At 42.2% G+C, this 19866-nt stretch overlaps 1 protein-coding gene across 1 annotated transcript in view; it reads left to right on the plus strand.

Annotated features, from left to right (window-relative positions):
- Positions 1-11356, plus strand: part of LIFR (LIF receptor subunit alpha) — an 81590-nt gene extending 70234 nt beyond the window's left edge. Inside the window, exons 17-20 of the mRNA XM_039469026.2 lie at positions 1166-1327; positions 2274-2367; positions 3678-3756; positions 4137-11356. Of these exons, the coding sequence (XP_039324960.2) occupies positions 1166-1327; positions 2274-2367; positions 3678-3756; positions 4137-4760 (959 nt within the window). The 3' untranslated portion in view covers positions 4761-11356. The remainder of the gene's footprint in view (positions 1-1165; positions 1328-2273; positions 2368-3677; positions 3757-4136) is intronic.
- The last annotated feature ends 8510 nt before the right edge of the window (positions 11357-19866 follow it).

Consider the following 19866-nt stretch of genomic DNA (forward strand, 5'->3'; position numbering starts at 1 on the left):
AAGGAAACATGATCACACCAAGCCATTTGTCTTAGTAGTAACTCATATTTATATGATCATCATAATCCAAACCAGGCGTCCCCAAACTTTTTACACAGGGGGCCAGTTCACTGTCCCTCAGACCGTTGGAGGGCCGCCACATACTGTGCTCCTCTCACTGACCACCAGTGAAAGAGGTGCCCCTTCCTGAAGTGCGGTGGGTGGGGGCCGGATAAATGGCCTCAGGGGGCCGCATGCAGCCCGCGGGCCGGGCGGTAGTTTGGGGACGCCTGATCCAAACACTGAATTCATCAAATGTTCTGATGTTTCTATATGAATGATGTGGTGGGGAAAAGGGTAGCGGTAGTGTAAAAGGGCTCTATCTTTATCTGCCCTTATAAAGTATGTGTAGATAAGGTCTAATAGTTAAAAGTCACATCTCTCTAAGTTTACTATTTTGGAATATAGAGGTAAATATCCAAAGAGCAGGTTATGTGGGTTTTACAGTGGTTGTAGGGGTGGGGGGAGGAGCTGGTAGGGAACTGTCACTTTTTGTTATTAACCATTTAGTACTATTTAATTTTTTAACCTATTGTTCTGCATTATTCTGGTTAATTTTTTTTTTAAATAAAATAGTAGTTCAAATGATTCCTCACACTTCCTTTTGAAGTTATGATTCAAAGCATTTCTCACTAATCTGAGAGTTCCTATCACACTGATCCTTTTTCTAAGTGGTTTGGAGTCATCTCTATTGATTTGCACATTTGCTTTATCCCATCTTTCACTCTCACTCATAGGAAGGCTCGGCCTAAGTGAGTTTTGGTTGTGGTGGTTTTCATGCTCTTACTAGCAGAAAGGGAAGTGACTTTTATTGATTGCCTGCTATATGCTAGGCATTATGCTAGAGAATGTGTGTGAAAACTTTACACAGCTCTGTGAGGTAAGTCAGGATATTCTATTTGATCAGTAGAAAAACTCCAGTTCAGAGTGGTTTAAATAATGGGCTGATATCACACAGCTACTGACTGACGATGGGTAGAGCTTGAACAAGGTTGTGGCGGCTCCAGAGTCCTTGGCTGGCCGCAGCTAGACCCACTTAGAAGGGCGGTTGGTGAGACAGATGTGGTTAACCACACATTTAAAATGGGTTAGAGATTAGTGCTAATATACTTCATTTTAAAAATAGGTCGTTCTGACATAAAGGTTAAGAATATTACTGACATATCCCAGAAGACACTGAGAATTGCTGATCTTCAAGGTAAAACAAGTTACCACCTGGTCTTACGAGCCTATACAGATGGGGGAATGGGCCCAGAGAAGAGTATGTACGTGGTGACAAAGGAAAATTGTAAGTTTTGGGTTGCTGTGGAGGTGCTTTCCATCCTGCATGCAGAGTGTTTCTAGTGATTTTTTTGTTTATGTAGGAACCCCTCCCCACCCTTTCTAAAAAGTACTCAGATTTTTTTGCATTTTTTGGTTGGTAGAGGGAAGGGTTTAAAAGCTGTAAGATTACTTCATGTTTATTCTTGTCTGTTATTTGAAGTTATTTCCAACTGAGTACCTAAGAAATTAATGAATTTGGGATATGTCTGAAGTCTAGAGGTCTAAAGGCATATGAATTTATCCAGTGGTCAACATTTAAAAATTTTTTGCTCCAGCTATTCTGTGATTTCTAACATATCTAGGGAAAAGTGGAGATATTCTTAAAAATATTTTGTAAAGCACAACACTCATAAATTTGAGGGAAGAGAAGAGAAGAGCGATGGCCTTGACTGTCTTTCTGCAGCAAAGAATTTTAATTGGCTCATTGGCTTATCCTCTACCCCTGAGTTGGAGTTCACACACTGCTCTTAAATAAAGAGCCATGAGGATTTGGTTCTCTAAAGCACTGGCTCTCAACGGAGGGTGATTTTTTCACCTAAGAGAGAGTTGGCACTGTCTGGTATCATTTCTGATTGTCATAACTGGGGGATACTAATGATACCTAGGAATGAGAGGCCACAGACACTGCCAGACTTCCTGCAGTGCACAGGACTGTCTCCCCTAATCCTCCAGTGAAGATCTGTCTGGCCTAACATGTCAAAAGTACCAAGATTGAGAGGTGCTGCTTGAAACAGTTTAAGTATTTGTATAAAAATTATCAAAATGCCCAAAGGTTAGATTTTAATAGTGTCCCTGCAACAGTTAATTTTTTTCCTAAATAATCTACCAACCTAAATATCTTCTAACATAAACCAGTTCTATACTTCACACTAAAAATGATGATTTTAATATTTGCAATTGTCTCGTTTCAGCTGTGGGATTAATTATTGCCATTCTCATCCCAGTGGCAGTAGCTGTCATTGTTGGAGTGGTGACAAGTATCCTTTGCTATCGGAAACGAGAATGGTAATGGTTCTGCATTTTGTCTGGCTGTTTGCTTTTTAAGGGCATGATTATTTATAAGATTTGTAAGATCAGTTTATGTATTAAAGAATGTATCTTTTTTGTTGTAACAGGTTAGTAAAAAATTTGTTTTCATTAGAACAAATGTTGAATTTAATATTAAGCAAGAACATGACATATTATTTAAAGGTCTTAAAATTAATTGAATCAATGTACAAATTTTTTTTCTACTGTTTTTCCTGATAATTTAAAGTCATAGCAGTTACTGTTATAAAAATATTTATAGGCACAAATGTAGCAATAGCTATCTGCAAGATTAAATACAATTTAACAATTAATATCTCACTTGCCCTGGTGACCTATTTAAAAAATCTGGTCATTTTGATCATTTGCTCATTTATTCAACAAATATGAATGACCTCTTCCATGTGAAGGGGGATATCGTTGTGTACGGAATGAGCCATGGTCTTCATAGACTGGAGGACAGTCTGGCAGGAGCTGTCCTGGCTAGGTGTGGAGCCAGTGGCTGCATTCAAGCTTAGACCAGTCCTCACCGGCCTTAAAAATGCCATCATTTATGACAAGAGAACATTTATTTAGCAATCCTAATTTATAAATCAAAATACTAATAGTTGTAGAACTATAGAATAGCCTATTTTGGTAACCATGTTCTCATTGCTAAAAGTCACATTTTAAAAACAACTGTTAAAATACCAAAAAAAATAAATAAGAAGGGAGTTTAGAAGTTAGAGCATTTCAAACTCACATTAACGAAGTTATTTTTTCTGTAGGATTTCAAGTAATCCAGTTCTTTTAGTAGCTGTCAGCATAAAAATATGATAGCACACTGAGCAAATCTCATTTCTGGTTGCATTTAGTTTTTGGTCAAGATTGTTAGCCTTTTTCTTAGCACAGCCTGCAGTGTACTCATGACATGGCTATCACCTTTATGACTCATTGTTTTTTAACCACCTCAGTTAACAGTGCCATGGGATCACAGCTGTTCTTGCATAGTCCAGATCCTTTGGACTAGATGGCACAACCACTATATTTTAATTATTTGATTTCCATTTTCATGAGATACATGGGTATTGTAGTTCTAGAAATAGAGAATTACTGTTTGTGGTTTTCAAATTGAAACCTCCATGTATTATATAGACAGCGCTAGTGAATGATCACACATAAGATCTTCCATGTTGATCTCAGATGTTCATTAAAGGATTCATAAATACTTCAAATAAGCCTAATGATTTATTAACTTATTATCTAATCTTAAAATTATTAAATTTACTTTAATAATTCTTTATTTAAAGGATTAAAGAAACCTTCTACCCTGATATTCCAAATCCAGAAAACTGTAAAGCATTACAGTTTCAAAAGAGTGTCTGTGAGGTAATCTTCTATTTTCTTATATTTATCTTTGATGTGTGGCTGCTTTTTTTAATCTTTTGTGAAAAGTCTTTAACATGCAAATGTCATTCTAAGTAAAAAGTATTGGCAAAATAGTATGCTTTAAAACATCTCAGTTTCTAAAATTAATAGTTTTTAATTATACCATGCTCTTTTTTTCTCCCACAAATAATAACAAGGAAAATACTGATATGGAGGGGAAAAGTGGCTGTGCGGTAGTTGCTGTAGTGTGACATACAGAGGAGTAGAGGCACCTGTTAACAAGCAGATTTGGGGAAAAGAAATAGTGCCCCGTTTGGTAGTAGGAACATTGCAGTAGCATGTAGTGCAATTTTAATCACTGTTTTAAAATTTATTTCTAGGGAAGCAGTGCTCTTAAAACATTGGAAATGAATCCTTGTACCCCAAATAATGTTGAGGTTTTGGAAACTCGATCAGCATTTCCTAAAATAGAAGATACAGAAATAATATCCCCAGTAGCGGAGCGTCCTGAAGATCGCTTTGATGCAGAGCCTGAAAACCATGTGGTTGTGTCCTACTGTCCACCCATCATTGAGGAAGAAATACCAAACCCAGCCGCAGATGAAGCTGGAGGGGCTGCACAGGTCATTTACATTGATGTTCAGTCAATGTATCAGCCTCAAGCAAAACCAGAAGAAGAACAAGAAAACGACCCAGTAGGAGGGGCAGGCTATAAGCCACAGATGCACCTTCCCATTAATTCTGCTGTGGAAGATATAGCTGCAGAGGAGGACTTAGATAAAACTGTGGGTTATAGACCTCAGGCCAATGTAAATACGTGGAATTTAGTGTCTCCAGACTCTCCTAGATCCATAGACAGCAATAGTGAGATTGTCTCATTTGGAAGTCCATGCTCCATTAATTCCCGACAATTTTTGATTCCTCCTAAAGATGAAGACTCTCCTAAATCTAATGGAGGAGGGTGGTCCTTTACAAACTTTTTTCAGAACAAACCAAACGATTAACAGTGTCATCACGTCACTCCATTCGGCCATCTCAATAAGCTCTTCTTGCTAGTGTTGCCATGTCAGCACTGGGTATTCTTGGAGGGATCCTGTGAAGTACTGTTAGGAGGTGAACTTCTCTACATGTTAAGTTACACTACAGGTGTTCATGTGCTGTTAATGTAGTCTGAAAGCCAAAGTAAAGTGACTCAGAATCCTCAATCCACAAAACTCAAGATTTGGAGCTCTTTGTCATCAAGCCAAAGAATTCTCATGTGCTCTACCTTCAAGAAGCATTTCAAGGCTAATACCGACTCGTACATACATGTAGAACAAGTCCTGCCGCAGCTGTTACTGTTCTGTTGTTCGTGGTTTTCTCACGTGTATACTTGGTGGAATTGCAAGTGGATTTGCAGGCCAGGGAGAAAAATGTCCAAGTAACAGATGATGTTTATTTGCCTGACATTTACTCCTTTCTAGATGAAAACCAAGCACAGATTTAAAAACTTTTAAGATTATTCGCCTCTATCCACAGCATTCACAAAAATTAATATAATTTTTAAGGTAGCAACAGTGATTTCATGTTTTGTTTGGTAAAGTATGCTGATTTCTGTGCCTACTGTATAGTGGTTATCCAACAGTTGTCTCAGGGGTACAAACTTTGAAAACAAGTGTGACACTGACCAGCCTAAATCATAATCATGTCACTTGCTGTGATAGGTTTTTGAAGCCTTTTCACTATTTTTTAGCTTTTATGCTTGCTACCATTATTTTAGCTGGTTGCCCTAATATTTAAAATTTACATTTCTAAGGCTATAGACCCAGGTTGTTTTTAAGTCATTTTATTTTGTGATCCAGTGTCAGCTTTATGTGAGCAAATTCAGTATTATTCATAAGCCCATAATTCCAGTGATTCAGTGTGTGAGATGACTACTAAGCAATTATCTAGTGGCATTAACTGTTCATATAGTTCTGATTGGGTTGCGTTCCTCCTGAGAAGACCATTCCATTGAGCCTGGCTGCCCAGGCAGAGTTGATCTTTGACACCTCCCAGTGGATGTTCCTCCCACTCGTGAGTCTTTTTGTCATGCCAGATTTTCTGATCCAGTCCTCAAATTTTTAAATATAAAATGAAAGAGAGAATGCTTCTTACAGGAACAGTTACCCAAGGGCTATTTCTTGGTGGCTGTCATAAGCTGATATGAAGGCCATGGGCACTCCTGTATTGCAGGTAAAGCAGTCGCTTGGTGAGCTGTGCAGGGTTGGGCGCCTTCAGCACAGCATCCACTGCCCACCCTTGTTTCTCATAAGTGACGTCTGGAGTGATTGTGGTTCTTGGAAAAGCAGAAGGAAGAACTAAAAAGTGTATCTTGTATTTTCCCTGCCCTCAGGTTGCGTGTGTATTTTGTCTTTCATAGTTAAGGCAAAAGTTCTTGAAAATTTTAAGTGTCTGAATAAGATATGCCTGTTTTTTAATTATTATTATTATTATCTGAGGTTCTGTAATGTATTTGCAAATAATGGATCAATTAATTTTTTTGAAGCTCATATTCTATCTTTTTAAAAACTGTATTGTGGAAAAAAGCCACAGAGTGACAAGGGACAAATCTATTTAGGTTCTCTGTGTATGAATCCTGATTTTAACTGCTAGGATTCAGTTAAATTTTTGAGCTTTATGGTCTGTGGAAATTTGGAATGAAATGCAATTCATTATGTACATACATAGTATATTAAAACTATATTATAGCTCATAGAAATATTCAGCAATGAAAACTATATCCAATCAGAGCCATCCCTAAATAGTGTTTTCTTGCTTTTCTTTGTATCCTCTTTGGCGCCTTCCCTTAGCTTCCACCCCAGACACTCCGACCTGGGGCTGCCTTCTCTCCCTGCCAAAGCTTGCTGTTACCATGGGAAGCTTGCCCTCAACTCCTGCCTCGTTCCCTGTTGAAATGTATCAGTCCCATACTTCATCTCTCTAGGACAGGGATAAGTGTTGGCTACAGTAAAAGTTTATTGCTCTGAATGACACTAACCTGAGATAATGAGAAAAGGCCAGAAGAGATTGTTTGATTTCTGTCCTCAATATATATGCATTTCAACTGTGACCATCTGGATCCAGGGCCTTTTCTAACCTATATAATGATTCATTTGTTTGGCTAATGGTGAATATTGCTGGGGCTCTTAAGTCCTTTCATTCTATGCAAGACTTCACTGCATTTTATGTATGAAAAAAGTGCAGAATATCACTCACCTTTCCCCCACTTCTGGAGTTTCATACATGAGGATCACTAGCTTTATGAGAAGCAGAGTAACACTGTAAGTCTGGGTAAGCTCCTTATAAGTTGCTGTATGCTTCAAAGAATGTGGTTTATGTCTGAGGCCAAAGCAGTTTTCCTTCTTTTTCCCCATCGAATTGAAGACAGCTAGACCTTGTGCAGATCCCAGGATAGTACTTCTACCCCCACCCCACCTGTGTGTGTAAGGAGAGCAGCAACACGGGAAGAGAGGAGGAAACTGGGAGGGAGGGGACATTCTTGGTCACATGTCCAGTTGTCTGAGACACTGGTAAGTGTGCTCTCTTTGTCAATGCAGGTTGCATGCCTGTGTTTACAAGCTGGTCTCTTAGTGGTTGTGCTCTGTCCAGTTAGATTCGTGACTTCTCCCTTAGAAGTGACAGTTAAGGACTAGTTAGAAGCAGAGGCTAGATGTGTACCCTCCAGCCTTTACTGACTGGAAAAATAATTGGAAAATATCTCTTTTCCTCAGTGAAAGTCCAGTCATTGGTTAGAAAAATCTAAATGTCAAACTAGCATTATATTCCATCATGTCTGTGGATAGTAATAATTCATGTAAGACACATTTTTACCTCTCTTACAAGTCAATTCACTTACAAGCCAGTTTCAAATCAAGCTTCCCTTTTGAGGAATGGAGATCCTTATGGGGCTCATTATGACTACATTTCTTTTATGAGTGACTGTTTTAAATAAATAATATTTAATATTAAATTATTAAAGACTTAGCCAGACTTCTAACATTAGAGGAAGCTTGTGAATCATATCTTGTGTAGATTAGCACACGTATGCAATCTAGGTCATCGATTTGTTAAATTTGTACAGCCCTGGACTTGAGATTGTGGCCCTGAGTATCTGGATAGCTGAGTTGTGTGTTTATGTGCTTATGTGATAGAGGTGCTTTGTTTCTGCAGCTTAGAAACAGAAGCAGCCATTCATTGAGACGTTTAAGGGAGGAAGTATCAACCTCATTTTCCAACCAGCATTACTTTCACGGCTCATGGATCTGAAAGATTACATTTAGAACAGTTAGTACTATTGCACTCTCAGAAACTGTGGTGAAAAGTCACATTTTCAAAACTTCACGCATATTGTATTCTTGTTGGAAATAAGTCCTGTAGTTTCTTAATCATCTTCATGCCATCCATATTTAATGAACATTACAAATCCTTTTTCTATTTCGGTAATTATTTGTAATTTAGTGAAGGAGACTAGGGAATGTTTTCTCCCAAAGGGAATTTAAAATCAATTTTATGGTATTTTGAAAGTAAAATACTCCTTAACATGTCAATATTTTTAAAACCTTATCTCAAAATTTTCTACTGCTCAGGTATAGGAATCTGATAAAACTTTTTGTTTGCTTAATCTAAGGTTATTTTTGCTATTTTCTGTTTTGAACTATGTTAAAGTTTGTGTGCATTTTACAAAATGCCTTTTTTTAATTTTGAAAGTGTAAAAATGGGCATCTCAGAGTAAAATATGGGATTATTAGCTACAAAGACTAGGCACATTGTGAAAGCTCAGTAACTGATTTTCTTGACTGAGTCCTATCCAGAGTGTCACAGATTCAACATAATTTTCCTGAAGGGTGAGACCCTTTGAAATCTAGCTTGTGTATATCTGAGACTATTGGCTCAAAGATTCAAGTCTACTTTGGAAGTGACTCCACTGTTTGAGTGAAAACTGGGGAAGGACTCATGCCTGTACATCACTAGGTATCTTATTTCTCCATAATTTTAAGTGTTCATGATTTCTTCTTATTTGATAGGTGTGCAACTGGGGCACGTTTGTACCAACCAGCATGTGCTCTGCCCAACGCTGCGTCCGTGTGTGGGGTTAACGGATTAGAACTTACTGGCTTGATAAACTGTTTCTGGAAAACATTTAAGTCTTTATTTCCTGCTGAAATAAAGTTTCATGCTATCATGCCCATCTTATTTATATCTAGAAGAAAATTCATAGAAGAAAATTATTTATGGCCAAAGTTACAGAACATTCATCTTTTAGACTTAGCCTTAGAACATCATTGGGAATTACTTGGCTTGAATTTGGTTCATTTATATCTTTATGGATTATGTACCTAGGGCTATTAATAATACTTAAACCTCTTACTTTGCTATGGTGGTTAAATTTTTATTCTTTTTCAGTTAGTGCTGTTAATTATTACATGGTCATTTATTACAGATGAATTATTTTTAGTGCCAATGTAAAGGATTAAGAATAACATTCAGTTAGTTGGCTGATGTGTCAGGCTTCATTGTACCTGTAAAGTTTCAGGGAGTGTGATTTGGTCTAGAATATATCCAAATCCTTATACTTACGGTATCGGGTCATAACAGGATTCTATTGTTTTTAACCATAAATGGTGCTTATTTTTCCCTATATTAGGAATGTTAATATTTTGGATTATCAGAGTCCACGTTATAATCAGAATTTACCTATGCAAGACAAATTCTAACTGTGCAACATTTTCATGAAAATTAAAAGTAGTGTGTTAAGGGGAAAACCCTCTGAATGTTTTTATGTGTAAGTACCTAGCTAAACAACCACAGAAACAATAAATTCAAAAGCTCTTACAGAAGAAAAATTGATTGAACATTAACTAGAAGCAAAATATTAATAACTTACTTTTTTTTGGTTGCTGGGACTGAATATCCTAAAAACTAAGAGATGTGAATGGGGAAAATGTCTAATTGATAAAAAAAAAATTGATTTATATTATATTTACATGAGTATTCTGAGATTGCCTTTACAGTAGCCAATCAGTACTTAAAAAAATAATAATAATAACATAGATCCTATGTGTTGCACTTAAGACTAAAATACTTTGCACACCTGATTGAATGGCTCACTTAAGTTGTTGAATTTCCTTACATATTTAAAGTGCACTTCCTTTTAGAATTATTCTACTTTAAATAATTCTATTTTCCTAAACATTCCAGTGGTGTATTATTGTAAATGATCAAAATATCACTAGGTGGTAATACAGTTTTCATTTATACGTGGAAAAGTTAACAGCTTTAACATTAGTATTTTTGCAGTTCATAGAAAAGAACACTGAATAATGGTTTTCATGCAATTTTTTAAAAACATTCTTCTCCCAGTTCAGTTCCAAATACTTTTCCCCATTTTTTCTAATATTTCATAAGCTTCCTTCTATTTAATTTTCTCCTTCCAGCATAATATTTAGGGAAAATACAAATAACATTGTGAATAGTGGGAGACAACACGAAAAAGAGACCTTTCATTGTTGTGGAGGTGTAGATAGTATGTGATTGATGCCTTGCCTGGCATTTGTTTTATCCTGTTATTTTCTGAAAAAAGAGCATGGCTTTTTCTTAAATACATTTTAATTAAGAATTGCTTGTAAAAGATTGGCCTGGGTAAATAAATAGAAATCCTAGATTTGAGATAGTACCACCTGACAGGTATGTTTAAAGGTAAAATAAATCATTTTAAAATACTTAACTTCCCTAGTAAGAATGTTAGGTTTTCTTCTCTTTCATTAGCTGGCCATAAGTCAAGGTCCTTATAACACTACAAAATTACCTTTTTTAACTTTCAAAATTGCATTATAGTGAATTACTGTTTACAAAATACACATACTGTGAACAGATAGAAGTTTTGTCTTTTGTTAGGTTGTTTGTAGAATGAATGTTTTTTTTTTTTAAGTTAGTATTATATGTTAAATATTTTAAGTTTTTTATAAATACTAGTAACTGTTTACTAATTTTTGTTTGGTCAAGTTTGTAAATGTAGCTGAAAGAAGATAGGGAGAAACTGCAGATCCCAAACTGTTCCATTTTCATTTATTGAAATAGTACCACTACAGACTTTTTTTTAAGGTCAATGGTCAGTTGTGATGTGCTGTACCTAAAATCATGTTTAATCATATAAGGAAACATTTAAATACACATATTCAGGAAGTAAACTATAGGTGAACTATGTGTGTGTGATTCAGTCTGATTCACGGAATTCTGAGAGTAATATGGAATAAAACAACTCCACTTACAGAGATGACAACTGAAATATTTCCTGCCTTGTGAAAATTTGGGTATTAAGATGTGTTAGAATAAGAAATTTGGACATTTTATATCATTGTATAATTTCAGAATTTGGTTTCTGTATCTTTTGGAAAACATGATTATAGCAAAAATATAGACTTTAAGCAATCTATTACTAAGACACCATAAATGTAAAACTAGTATGCTTGGCTGTTAATTCTAAAGATGTTACTTATGTCTGTTTTTAAAACATGCATGTATTTAACAATTTTATCATAGTATTGTCATGAAAAAAATAAATATATTTTCTTACATCTTACACTGGCAGACTTGGGCATTATTGGGTTTTTTCCCCATGTTACACACTAGGAGAAGTACCATCTGCTTTGTTGCTGTGTTTGTTTGTTCTGTCCATAAGAAATACAGTGGTTGTAAAGCAGTCACATAGCGGTATAGCTGCATTTTTAACATTTGAATACATTGCTGTGCCATTGGTGTAACCATCCATCTGTTCCATGAAATCATTGTTTACCTGAGAAGTTAGCATAAAAATAATCACACAGTGGGAATCCAACATTAGTAAATAAATAAATACGGATCGTTAAAGTATGATTTTTAGTTGATAGCCTCTGAAAATAGCTTAAACATGCCTGAAGATTCTGAGAATGTATCAACATTTTATTTCAACCTATTGAATTAGGAAATACAGTCACAGATACGACAAAACCAGTAATTTTACAGTATAAAGTGATCTTTAATAGATGTTCTTAAATGGAGAAATTAAGTCCTTAGTCATATGTATAGCCTAGACTTAGCCAGATTGAAACATGAGTGGGCCTGGATTTAACAAGAAGAAACTGCAGACCAATTTAAAATTAATTGTGAAAAACATGTTAATGTTTAAGTGCTAGGATTCTCAATGCATAACTTGTTTCCCAGATGGTGAGTTCTTGAGTCAAGATGTATAGCACCCTCAACCCTAGGAACTTTTTAGGATCAGAGAAGAATGATGAAATTATTGGGGGAAAAAATAGAGACATTTGAAAAAATTTTTAAGTGTATTCAATGTCAACTAAAATGTTAGCTTACAACAAGTTCTTCACAAAAGAATTACAATAACTTGTTTTGAGTGGCTTATAAATGTAAGCTTACTGCTTTTCTCCTAGAGTGATCAATAATAAAATTGAATTGAAAATATTCGTTGTGCTTTTCCCAGGGAAGTTGAGGTAACGAGATGCCTTGAACTGATTTGTGCTTAAATTGGAGATGATTTCATCCTTGAGTAATTAGTTTGAGATTAGAGACAAGAAAAGCTTTTGAGGATGATCTTGATAAAAACTGTTAAGTGATGCCTGGGCATGGTGGCTCACGCTTCTAATCCCAGCACTTTGGGAGGCCAAGTTGGGTGGATCACCTGAGATCAGGAGTTTGAGAGCAGCCTGGCCAACATGGTGAAACCCCGTCTCTACTAAAAATAGAAAAATTATTAGCTTGTTGTGGTGGTGCACACCTGTAATCCTACTCGGGAGGCTGAGGCAGGAGAATCACTTGAACCTGGGAGGTAGAGGTTGCATTGAGCTGAGATCACAGCACTGCACTCCAGCCTGGGCAACAAGAGCAAAACTCATCTCAAAAACAAAACTAAGTAGAAATAACATTAAAATGAATGCAACCCCAGAGTATGAACCTCTGTTTCTAAACATTCAAAAGGTATGAAAGAATGTCAAGCTTCAGCTCAAACAAGTCCGTCCTGCCCTCAGCCTGCCTTATCTCTGCTGGAGTCCGAGCCTCTTCCAGCTCTAGAGGCCCTTGCATACTCTCCTCATCCACACCGTCCTTGGAGTTGATGCGAGCCAGAGTCTGAAAGCCTTGAGGAAGCAGAGTGCCGAGAACAGATGGTAGTCCCAAATTGCCCAGTTACCAGTGCAGGCAACATGCCACCTTCAGAATGGAACCTAGAGTCTTAATTTCCTTGATTACAATTGTCGCTCCTTTCCGGTGTTGGCAGAGCCTGGGTTCACACCTTTTCCATAGTCAGCCGCTGCCTTGCAGGAGGCTCCACAGGCCTGGCTCCCGTCCCAGTGTGACTGCTCTACCAGGATAACCTTTGGAGAGAGCCTCTCCTCGTTTCCTCATCTCTGAAACGTGGCTCTTCATGCCCACTTTTGCTGGACTTGGGAGGATTAGAGTACATAAGGTTCCCAACAGTGGATGTTTGTTACCCAGGCCGCCTCTTGAGAAACTACAGGAACACCTAAGGCTTTAAAGGTATAAATGCCTCCACACTGGTTTAGCTGTACCTTAGTCATCTCACCGGTTACACAGAGAGGAGCTGCACAGCACAGGGCCTGCAGGGCAGCCACAGCATCTGTCCCCACAGGGTGAATGCAGGGTCTTCACTTAGATAACTTCTTCCATCCACAGGGCCCAGGTTAGGCCTTGCTGGCTCACAGAAGCCTTTTCTAGCATTGCCAGGCCTTCGGTCGTGCACCTTCCCAGGCCTGTGCATCCCCACAGCACCAAGCACAATCCTAGCGCTTAATTTGGGAATGGGAATTAGACAGTGTCTTGGATGCTGACATCCACGAAGCTTTAGTGCAGGATCTGCTACGTCTCAGGTGCTTGATAAATATTCTTTGAATGCGCCTTGAGAAAAATGTGGTTTAATGTGTTTCCGTGGATATTAGAAATAGTTCTTTTACAGAGGGTGAATCCCTTGTGGGACAATCTCAGACTGTGTAAGACGAGGAAACCCTGGTTAAGGACAAGGATGGGAGGCTCCCTGTGTGGCTCAAAGCAGCTCTCTCCCCAGATTTGGGCCAGCTTGCCTTGTAGATGCTTTATTATGTGTCAAATGCAATTGCCTTGTTCTCCCTAGATAGAAATTTACCCTTATCTTCTTGCCTCTTTGACAACAGCAGATGGGAGAAGAATGGCCTTTCTCTGCAGTGGTAACAGGTTAGAGCCGTCTGCCCATTGCCCATCACCTCTGCCCTCTGCCCTCTCCTCCCCAGTTTGAACCTTGTTTTTATTTTCTGTGGGTCAGATTCTCTGTATCTTTCCAACTTGCATGGCCACCTGATCCATTCTGGTTCACATTCCTCTTCCCCAAACTGTGTATCTGCTTCTCTGGAAGAGAGTCTTGGCTCTGATAGTTCAGAGATCTACTTTGTGGGTAGGTAAGCCCTGGCATGTTCCTCAGGCCGCACTGCTGTAGTCTCCTTTTCCACCTAGAAATGATACATAGCTCCTCCATAAACAAACCTTTCTTCCCTCAAGCCAGACCTCCCCAAGCAGCTGGGCCCATGGTTCCAGGCTCCTCCAAACTTACAGCCTTGCCATCAAGAGAATTCTTCTCACCAGCTTACCCCGAGGACTCTGGGCTGGCTTATGTGCTCATCCGTGGTTCAGTCCTGTGGCTGGACAGAGGAGGTTCTATTCAAAGGCCATTTTCACAAGAGTTGGAGAATGACCGACCAGTCCCTCCAAAAGAGGTGATATCATGAGTAGGCAGAACAATAAATACTCACTGAAGAAAAACTGGAAAACAGATAATAAAATCACATGATCTTTTTTTTAAAAAAAGTTCAAGACAGAGTCTTGCTCTGTCACCCAGGCTAGAGTACAGTGGTGCAATCCAGGCTCACTGCAACCTCAGCCTCCCGAGTAGCTGAGATTACAGGCACCTGCCACCACGCCCAACTAATTTTTTGTAGTTTTAGTAAAGATGAGGTTTTACCGTGTTGGTTAGGCTGGTCTCGAACTCCTGGCCTTGTGATCCGCCCTCCTCGGCCTGCCAAAGTGCAAGGATTACAGGCGTGAGCCACTGCGCCTGGCCCACACAGTCTTTTTAGGCAGCATTAGGTCTTTTCAACAATTTTTTACCCTTTCAGAAATATTTTCCCATGCGAATGTGTGTATGTACATGTCTATTCATACATACGTATATGTGTGCATATATAAAAGTGAATTTTAGATTCTATTTTGGAACTTGAATTTTTATTTTACATATTTTGAAAATCTTTTCATATAAATAGAACACTTCTATGGTACTCCTTCATGGATATATGAAATCCCAATGTATGGATGAACTATTAAATTCTGTATTCTGAACATTTTTCTATATTCATTCTTTTCATTAACCTTGAAAGTCAAGCAAAGGTGTTTGGCATTAGTTTGACATCTGAATTTCATACAAAATGCACTTTGTATACAAAAACACCCAAACCAGCTTTTCTATGTCATAAAATGCCGTCTTTTAAAAGTAACTGAACCAAAGATTCTGATGTAGAGTTTCCTGGCTTCCGTGCCATTTCCTCTAAGGTGAGGGCTGCTTGGGGTCATGCTGGGTGGCCACTGGAAAGGGCAGCTGCATGACAGTTTCCTCAGTCCCCTGGGAACCCACATCATCAACTCTACCCCAGCCTGGGCCCTTAGTCATGGCAAAGGGTCCCTGGACCCCAGGAACACAGGATTTCCAGGAACTATAAATAGAAATTTTAAAATACGGTTATGCTGAGAGTAGAACTCCCCTGATCCTGTGAGTGTTTGATTAGGGAGCCAGTGAGCCTCAGGTGGGACAACAGCCCAGGCAACAACGTGGCAAGCGGAGCTGAGTCCTCTCTATCCCTTAGATCTTCACCGGCACTTCGGCCAGGGGCTGGTTTGTGAATAGCTCGTCCTCAGTGAGTGTCAGTGAAATGTGAACCGACCATGTGTGGGCAAGTGCCTAGAGGGACAACTGCAGCCATGCTTGTGAGGCCCTACGAGCCATCCGCTCCCCACACCCCTACCCCCAAAGCCTCCCGACATACTCCCAGGGGCTCCCAGCCTCCAGGCCAGAGACAGTCCCATGGATAAGGCCCCCAGCCCTGGGCACACCCTCTTACCTCTCTAGCCCCACGTGGAGCTCGAGCAGAGATCGCCCAGGCTTCTTCCGTTTCTGAGGTGGTGTGAATATGGGCTGGACAAGCAATCGGCACCTTTTCTGCTTTCCACTATAGCTGACGGGCCCCTCCCCATTTCATACCCACCCGGCCACGGTTGCTCTCACATTGAGTGAGAACGTGGAATGCTGCCGGCAGGGCCCGAGGTCACCACGCAGCGACCCCTGCATCCCACAGCCCTCTCCTCCCACAGCTTTCTCTGTCTCATAGTCCATTTCCTCTGCCTCTGCTTTCTTTTGGCCAATTTCCTAACAGGGCTTTCCTTAGCTAAGCCCCTGGCCTGGTGCCTCTTACTTTTGTTATTGAGTGAGTATAAACGGCAAATTTCTTGAGCCTTCCTGGCCTTCCTTCAATTCAAGTCCTATCATAGCCAAGTGAGAGCTGCAGCCCCTTGAGAGCAGACTGTCCAGGGAGCCCACAGCCCCGGGCCGGGCCCCGGCTTGGAGGTAAGCAGAGGGGACACGGGAAGGCCATGCCACATGCTGGGAAATTTCTATGCCTCTGGACACCGTTTTCATCTTGAGCAAAACTGAGAGACAAGATGGATAAACAGAAAAGCAGAGACCTCCTCCCAAGTTCTGAGACATAATGTTCTCTCTCTCGTCTTTCCAGGAAAGGGCAAGTGGTCCTGGGAGCTCCGAACTTTCTAGGACAAAGATGCCTCAGCAAGAGCAAGCAGGAAGAAGAGGAACGGCAGGGAAGTCCTTTCCCGGCTGCCTGCCCTGCCCTTTCAGCTCGTGGCTTGGCTGGGACAAGGCAGGGGCCCGAGGGAACAGGCTGCTGGGCAGAAATAGCTTGCAACCACTCCCCCGGGTTATGGAGGTTATTTGTGGAGATGAAAGCAAAGGAGGGAAACAAAAAGAATTTAACCCATGACCAGTTGCCTGCAGAGGGGCCTGCATCCCACCCCGCTGGACTAGTTCCTTAGTTCCTGCTTTCAGATTGGCTCAAGCCAGAGTCCCTGCAACAGAAGGGCTTTGAAAGAAGGCAGACTCAGGGCTGAGAAACTGACATGTGCTTGCAGGCAGACTCCTGGGACTTGGCCTTGGTCCAAATCCCCCTCCATTTCATGACTATACTGCGGACGACAGCTAACCCAAGGGAGCCCCAGAAGGTCCCTCAACAATGTGGGTGTCCCTGGCCAGGCTGCTCCTGACCAGAAGTCAGGCTGAGGGCAGAAAAGTTCCAGGGGGCAGCATCGTGGCTGCATCCTTGCAGTGGGACCAGGGGCAAGTCACCTAGTCTTTCTGGCCAGTGTCTGTCTTCCTAAGTCAAACAGGCCATGCCCATCTGCTCCGGCCATCATCGGAGAACTGTTATGAAGATCAAGTATGTGGACATTCTTTGACCGTGAGGTTGTGGTATAGTTACTCACATGGCCAGCCCAGAGGCCAGCTCATGCTGTTGCATTGGATTAGTCATTTTGCTGGCCCGACTGTAGCCACCTGTAAGCTGGAACTTCCTAACGACAGCCTGCACTTCCACGGGACTCACCAGCTCAAATGCCTGCAGCCCTGGGACTTCGGGCCTCACCATGGCTGAGGGGGGGCTGCTCACATTTCTCTTCTCTGGGGATAAGTCCCCAGTTCGTGTGCAGTCAGATGATCCACCTCTCTCCATGCTAGAAAAATAACCACGTGGAAGTGGGCTGGAGCTGTCCGACCCCTGATTTCGGGTTCTAATTTTGATTCGGTGCTAGCAGCTCTGCAGGGAGAAAGTGCTGGAGAACGTCATTCCTGCCTTTGATAAGCTAATCTTACTGCCTTCTCAGCTAAGGGTCTGGCGGTGGAGGGCGCCCCCGGGGTGACCCCCAGCTCCAAGGGCAGCTACTATGCATTCCTGGACTGGGCAGGAGCTGGAAGAGGCAGGGAAGAGGTGGGAAGCGGCTCAGGCCTCATCCAGGCTCCCCTCCTTAAGTATTGTCTTTCCACTGGGAGCTGGAATGCTCTGCCTTTCTTTTCCCCCCCGCAGCTGGGCCTCTTCAGGCTGCCCCTCAGTCCTTCCCTCCCAGGAAGAACAGCCTTCTGGGGTGGGGGGTGCAGCCGCAGCTCAGAGGAGCTGGGGGCCCCTCCTGCTGCCTATTCTTCCTCCTTTGGGAACTCACAGTGCTAAAAACAAGCTTTCTGAGAACCATGTTTTTCTGGGTTAAAGGTGAAAAATGCAGCATTTCCTCCAAGTGGAAAGCCCTGGGCCTGCCAGCTCCAGCTCCGGGCGCTTTTCCGAGCTCCGTCCTCCCACGCGGGGAGGAGGCAGCAGCTCCTGCAGGGCGCAGGGAGGACGTGGGAGGGGAGGAAGGAGTGGGGGCAGCAGCAGGAAAGTGCCAGTGCCCGTGCCAGCAGGGCAGTCAGTGTGTGGACACCAGCCGGCCTGTTTGTGTTGGAGCGGCCCGGAGACTGGAGCGGGACTGGGTCAGGAAACGAAAGACAAATACCAGGGTGGGAGAGTGGGCGGCCTTCAGAGCGGCGGGCAGGCCGGGGCAGCTGCCTGGGCCGCCGCAGGAGGGGACCCAGAAGACCCCAGGGCCCTTCCTGAGAGAAATCCGGAGGGTGGGGGGCTCCAGGAACATTCAGGGTTAGGAAGGCCATCTTAATAGGAAAAGCAAGGACGTCCTCACCCCACACCCGGTCACCCTTGCTTCAAACATATGGGAGGTTCCAGAGCATTTTCTCGGCCCCTGATTGTGGGATAAAAGCTTTTCAGGATCCTGTGCCCCAATCTATCTTCCCTCCCTAGTACAGGGACTGCTGTTAACCTCCCAGCTCCCTGGCAACACCCCAAACCTTTCTCTCCACCTAAGAGCCCGGCCAGCCTTCAAAATGATCTCCCCACGGTGGAGACCCAAAAGCCAGGCACAGATCGCATCTCCCAGCCGGTCCAGTGCCTCCTCCTCAGAACAGCAACAGGACCAGCTGCCAAGGGTCGGGGAGCAGGTAGAAGGAGGGCAAGGGGAAGAGAGGGCACCACAGTGCCATGGGGGGGGCAGGTGCTGTTCCCAACAGGCCTGGCCTAGCCAGGCACTGAGGATGTCATGGACCTTGCCTCCTGCCCCAAGGGTTAGAGAAGGCTGGAGAAGAGCTGTGGCCAGGGGGTCACAGCATCCCTACTGTACCCTGCTATGAATGACACAGGACTTGCCAGCGTGGACAGGAATTGCATCAGCAGCACTACTTTTCCAGTGCTCCGGAGTCCATGCCCTCTGCCAGGTGGCTTGATAGCTCTCTCACGCTGGAGAAGAGCCCATATGTCAGGGTGGGGGTGGGCCCATTTCTTCCTCTTTTGAATCCATAGATAACTGGGGTGTGGCAGTGCCAGGCCGAGGCTGCGAAAGGCCTTCCACCTTTACCCTCGTGCTCATGCCCACCACCATCTTCAGGAGAATGGCCCACTCAGGCCAGCCCATAGGCCCCAGGAGGATGACAAGAAACACACGGAGCAGACACAAGCCACCTCACCAACCCAGCCAAGGCTGTCCTGAATGAGCAACCCTGCCACATGTGAGCCAGTCCAACTGACACCAGAAGAACCACCTAGTGAAGCCCAGCCAAGATTGGCAGAGCTGCTAAGTTGACCACTCAAGGCACATGAGAAATAAACACTCACTGCTGTACGCCACTGCAGTTTTGTGATTTTTGTTATGCAGTATTATTGTGGCCATGACAACAGATACACAGAGAGAGAAAACTGGACACCCACGAGCCCACGTGGGCTATACTGTCTCTTCCCTGTCCTCTGACCCCGAGCCTCCCAGGGCATCAGCTCCTCTTGGATTCCTCTACCCTACTGCTCTCTCACCTGTCAGATCCCTCCTCCCCGACCCTGCCATCCCATCAGTCTTCTCCCCCGAGCCTCATCTGCTTCCCACCCAGAGGCAGGTGGTTCTACC

This window comes from Saimiri boliviensis, chromosome 1 (genome assembly GCF_048565385.1).
Source record: "Saimiri boliviensis isolate mSaiBol1 chromosome 1, mSaiBol1.pri, whole genome shotgun sequence".
In the NCBI taxonomy this organism is placed as follows: Eukaryota; Metazoa; Chordata; class Mammalia; order Primates; family Cebidae; genus Saimiri; species Saimiri boliviensis.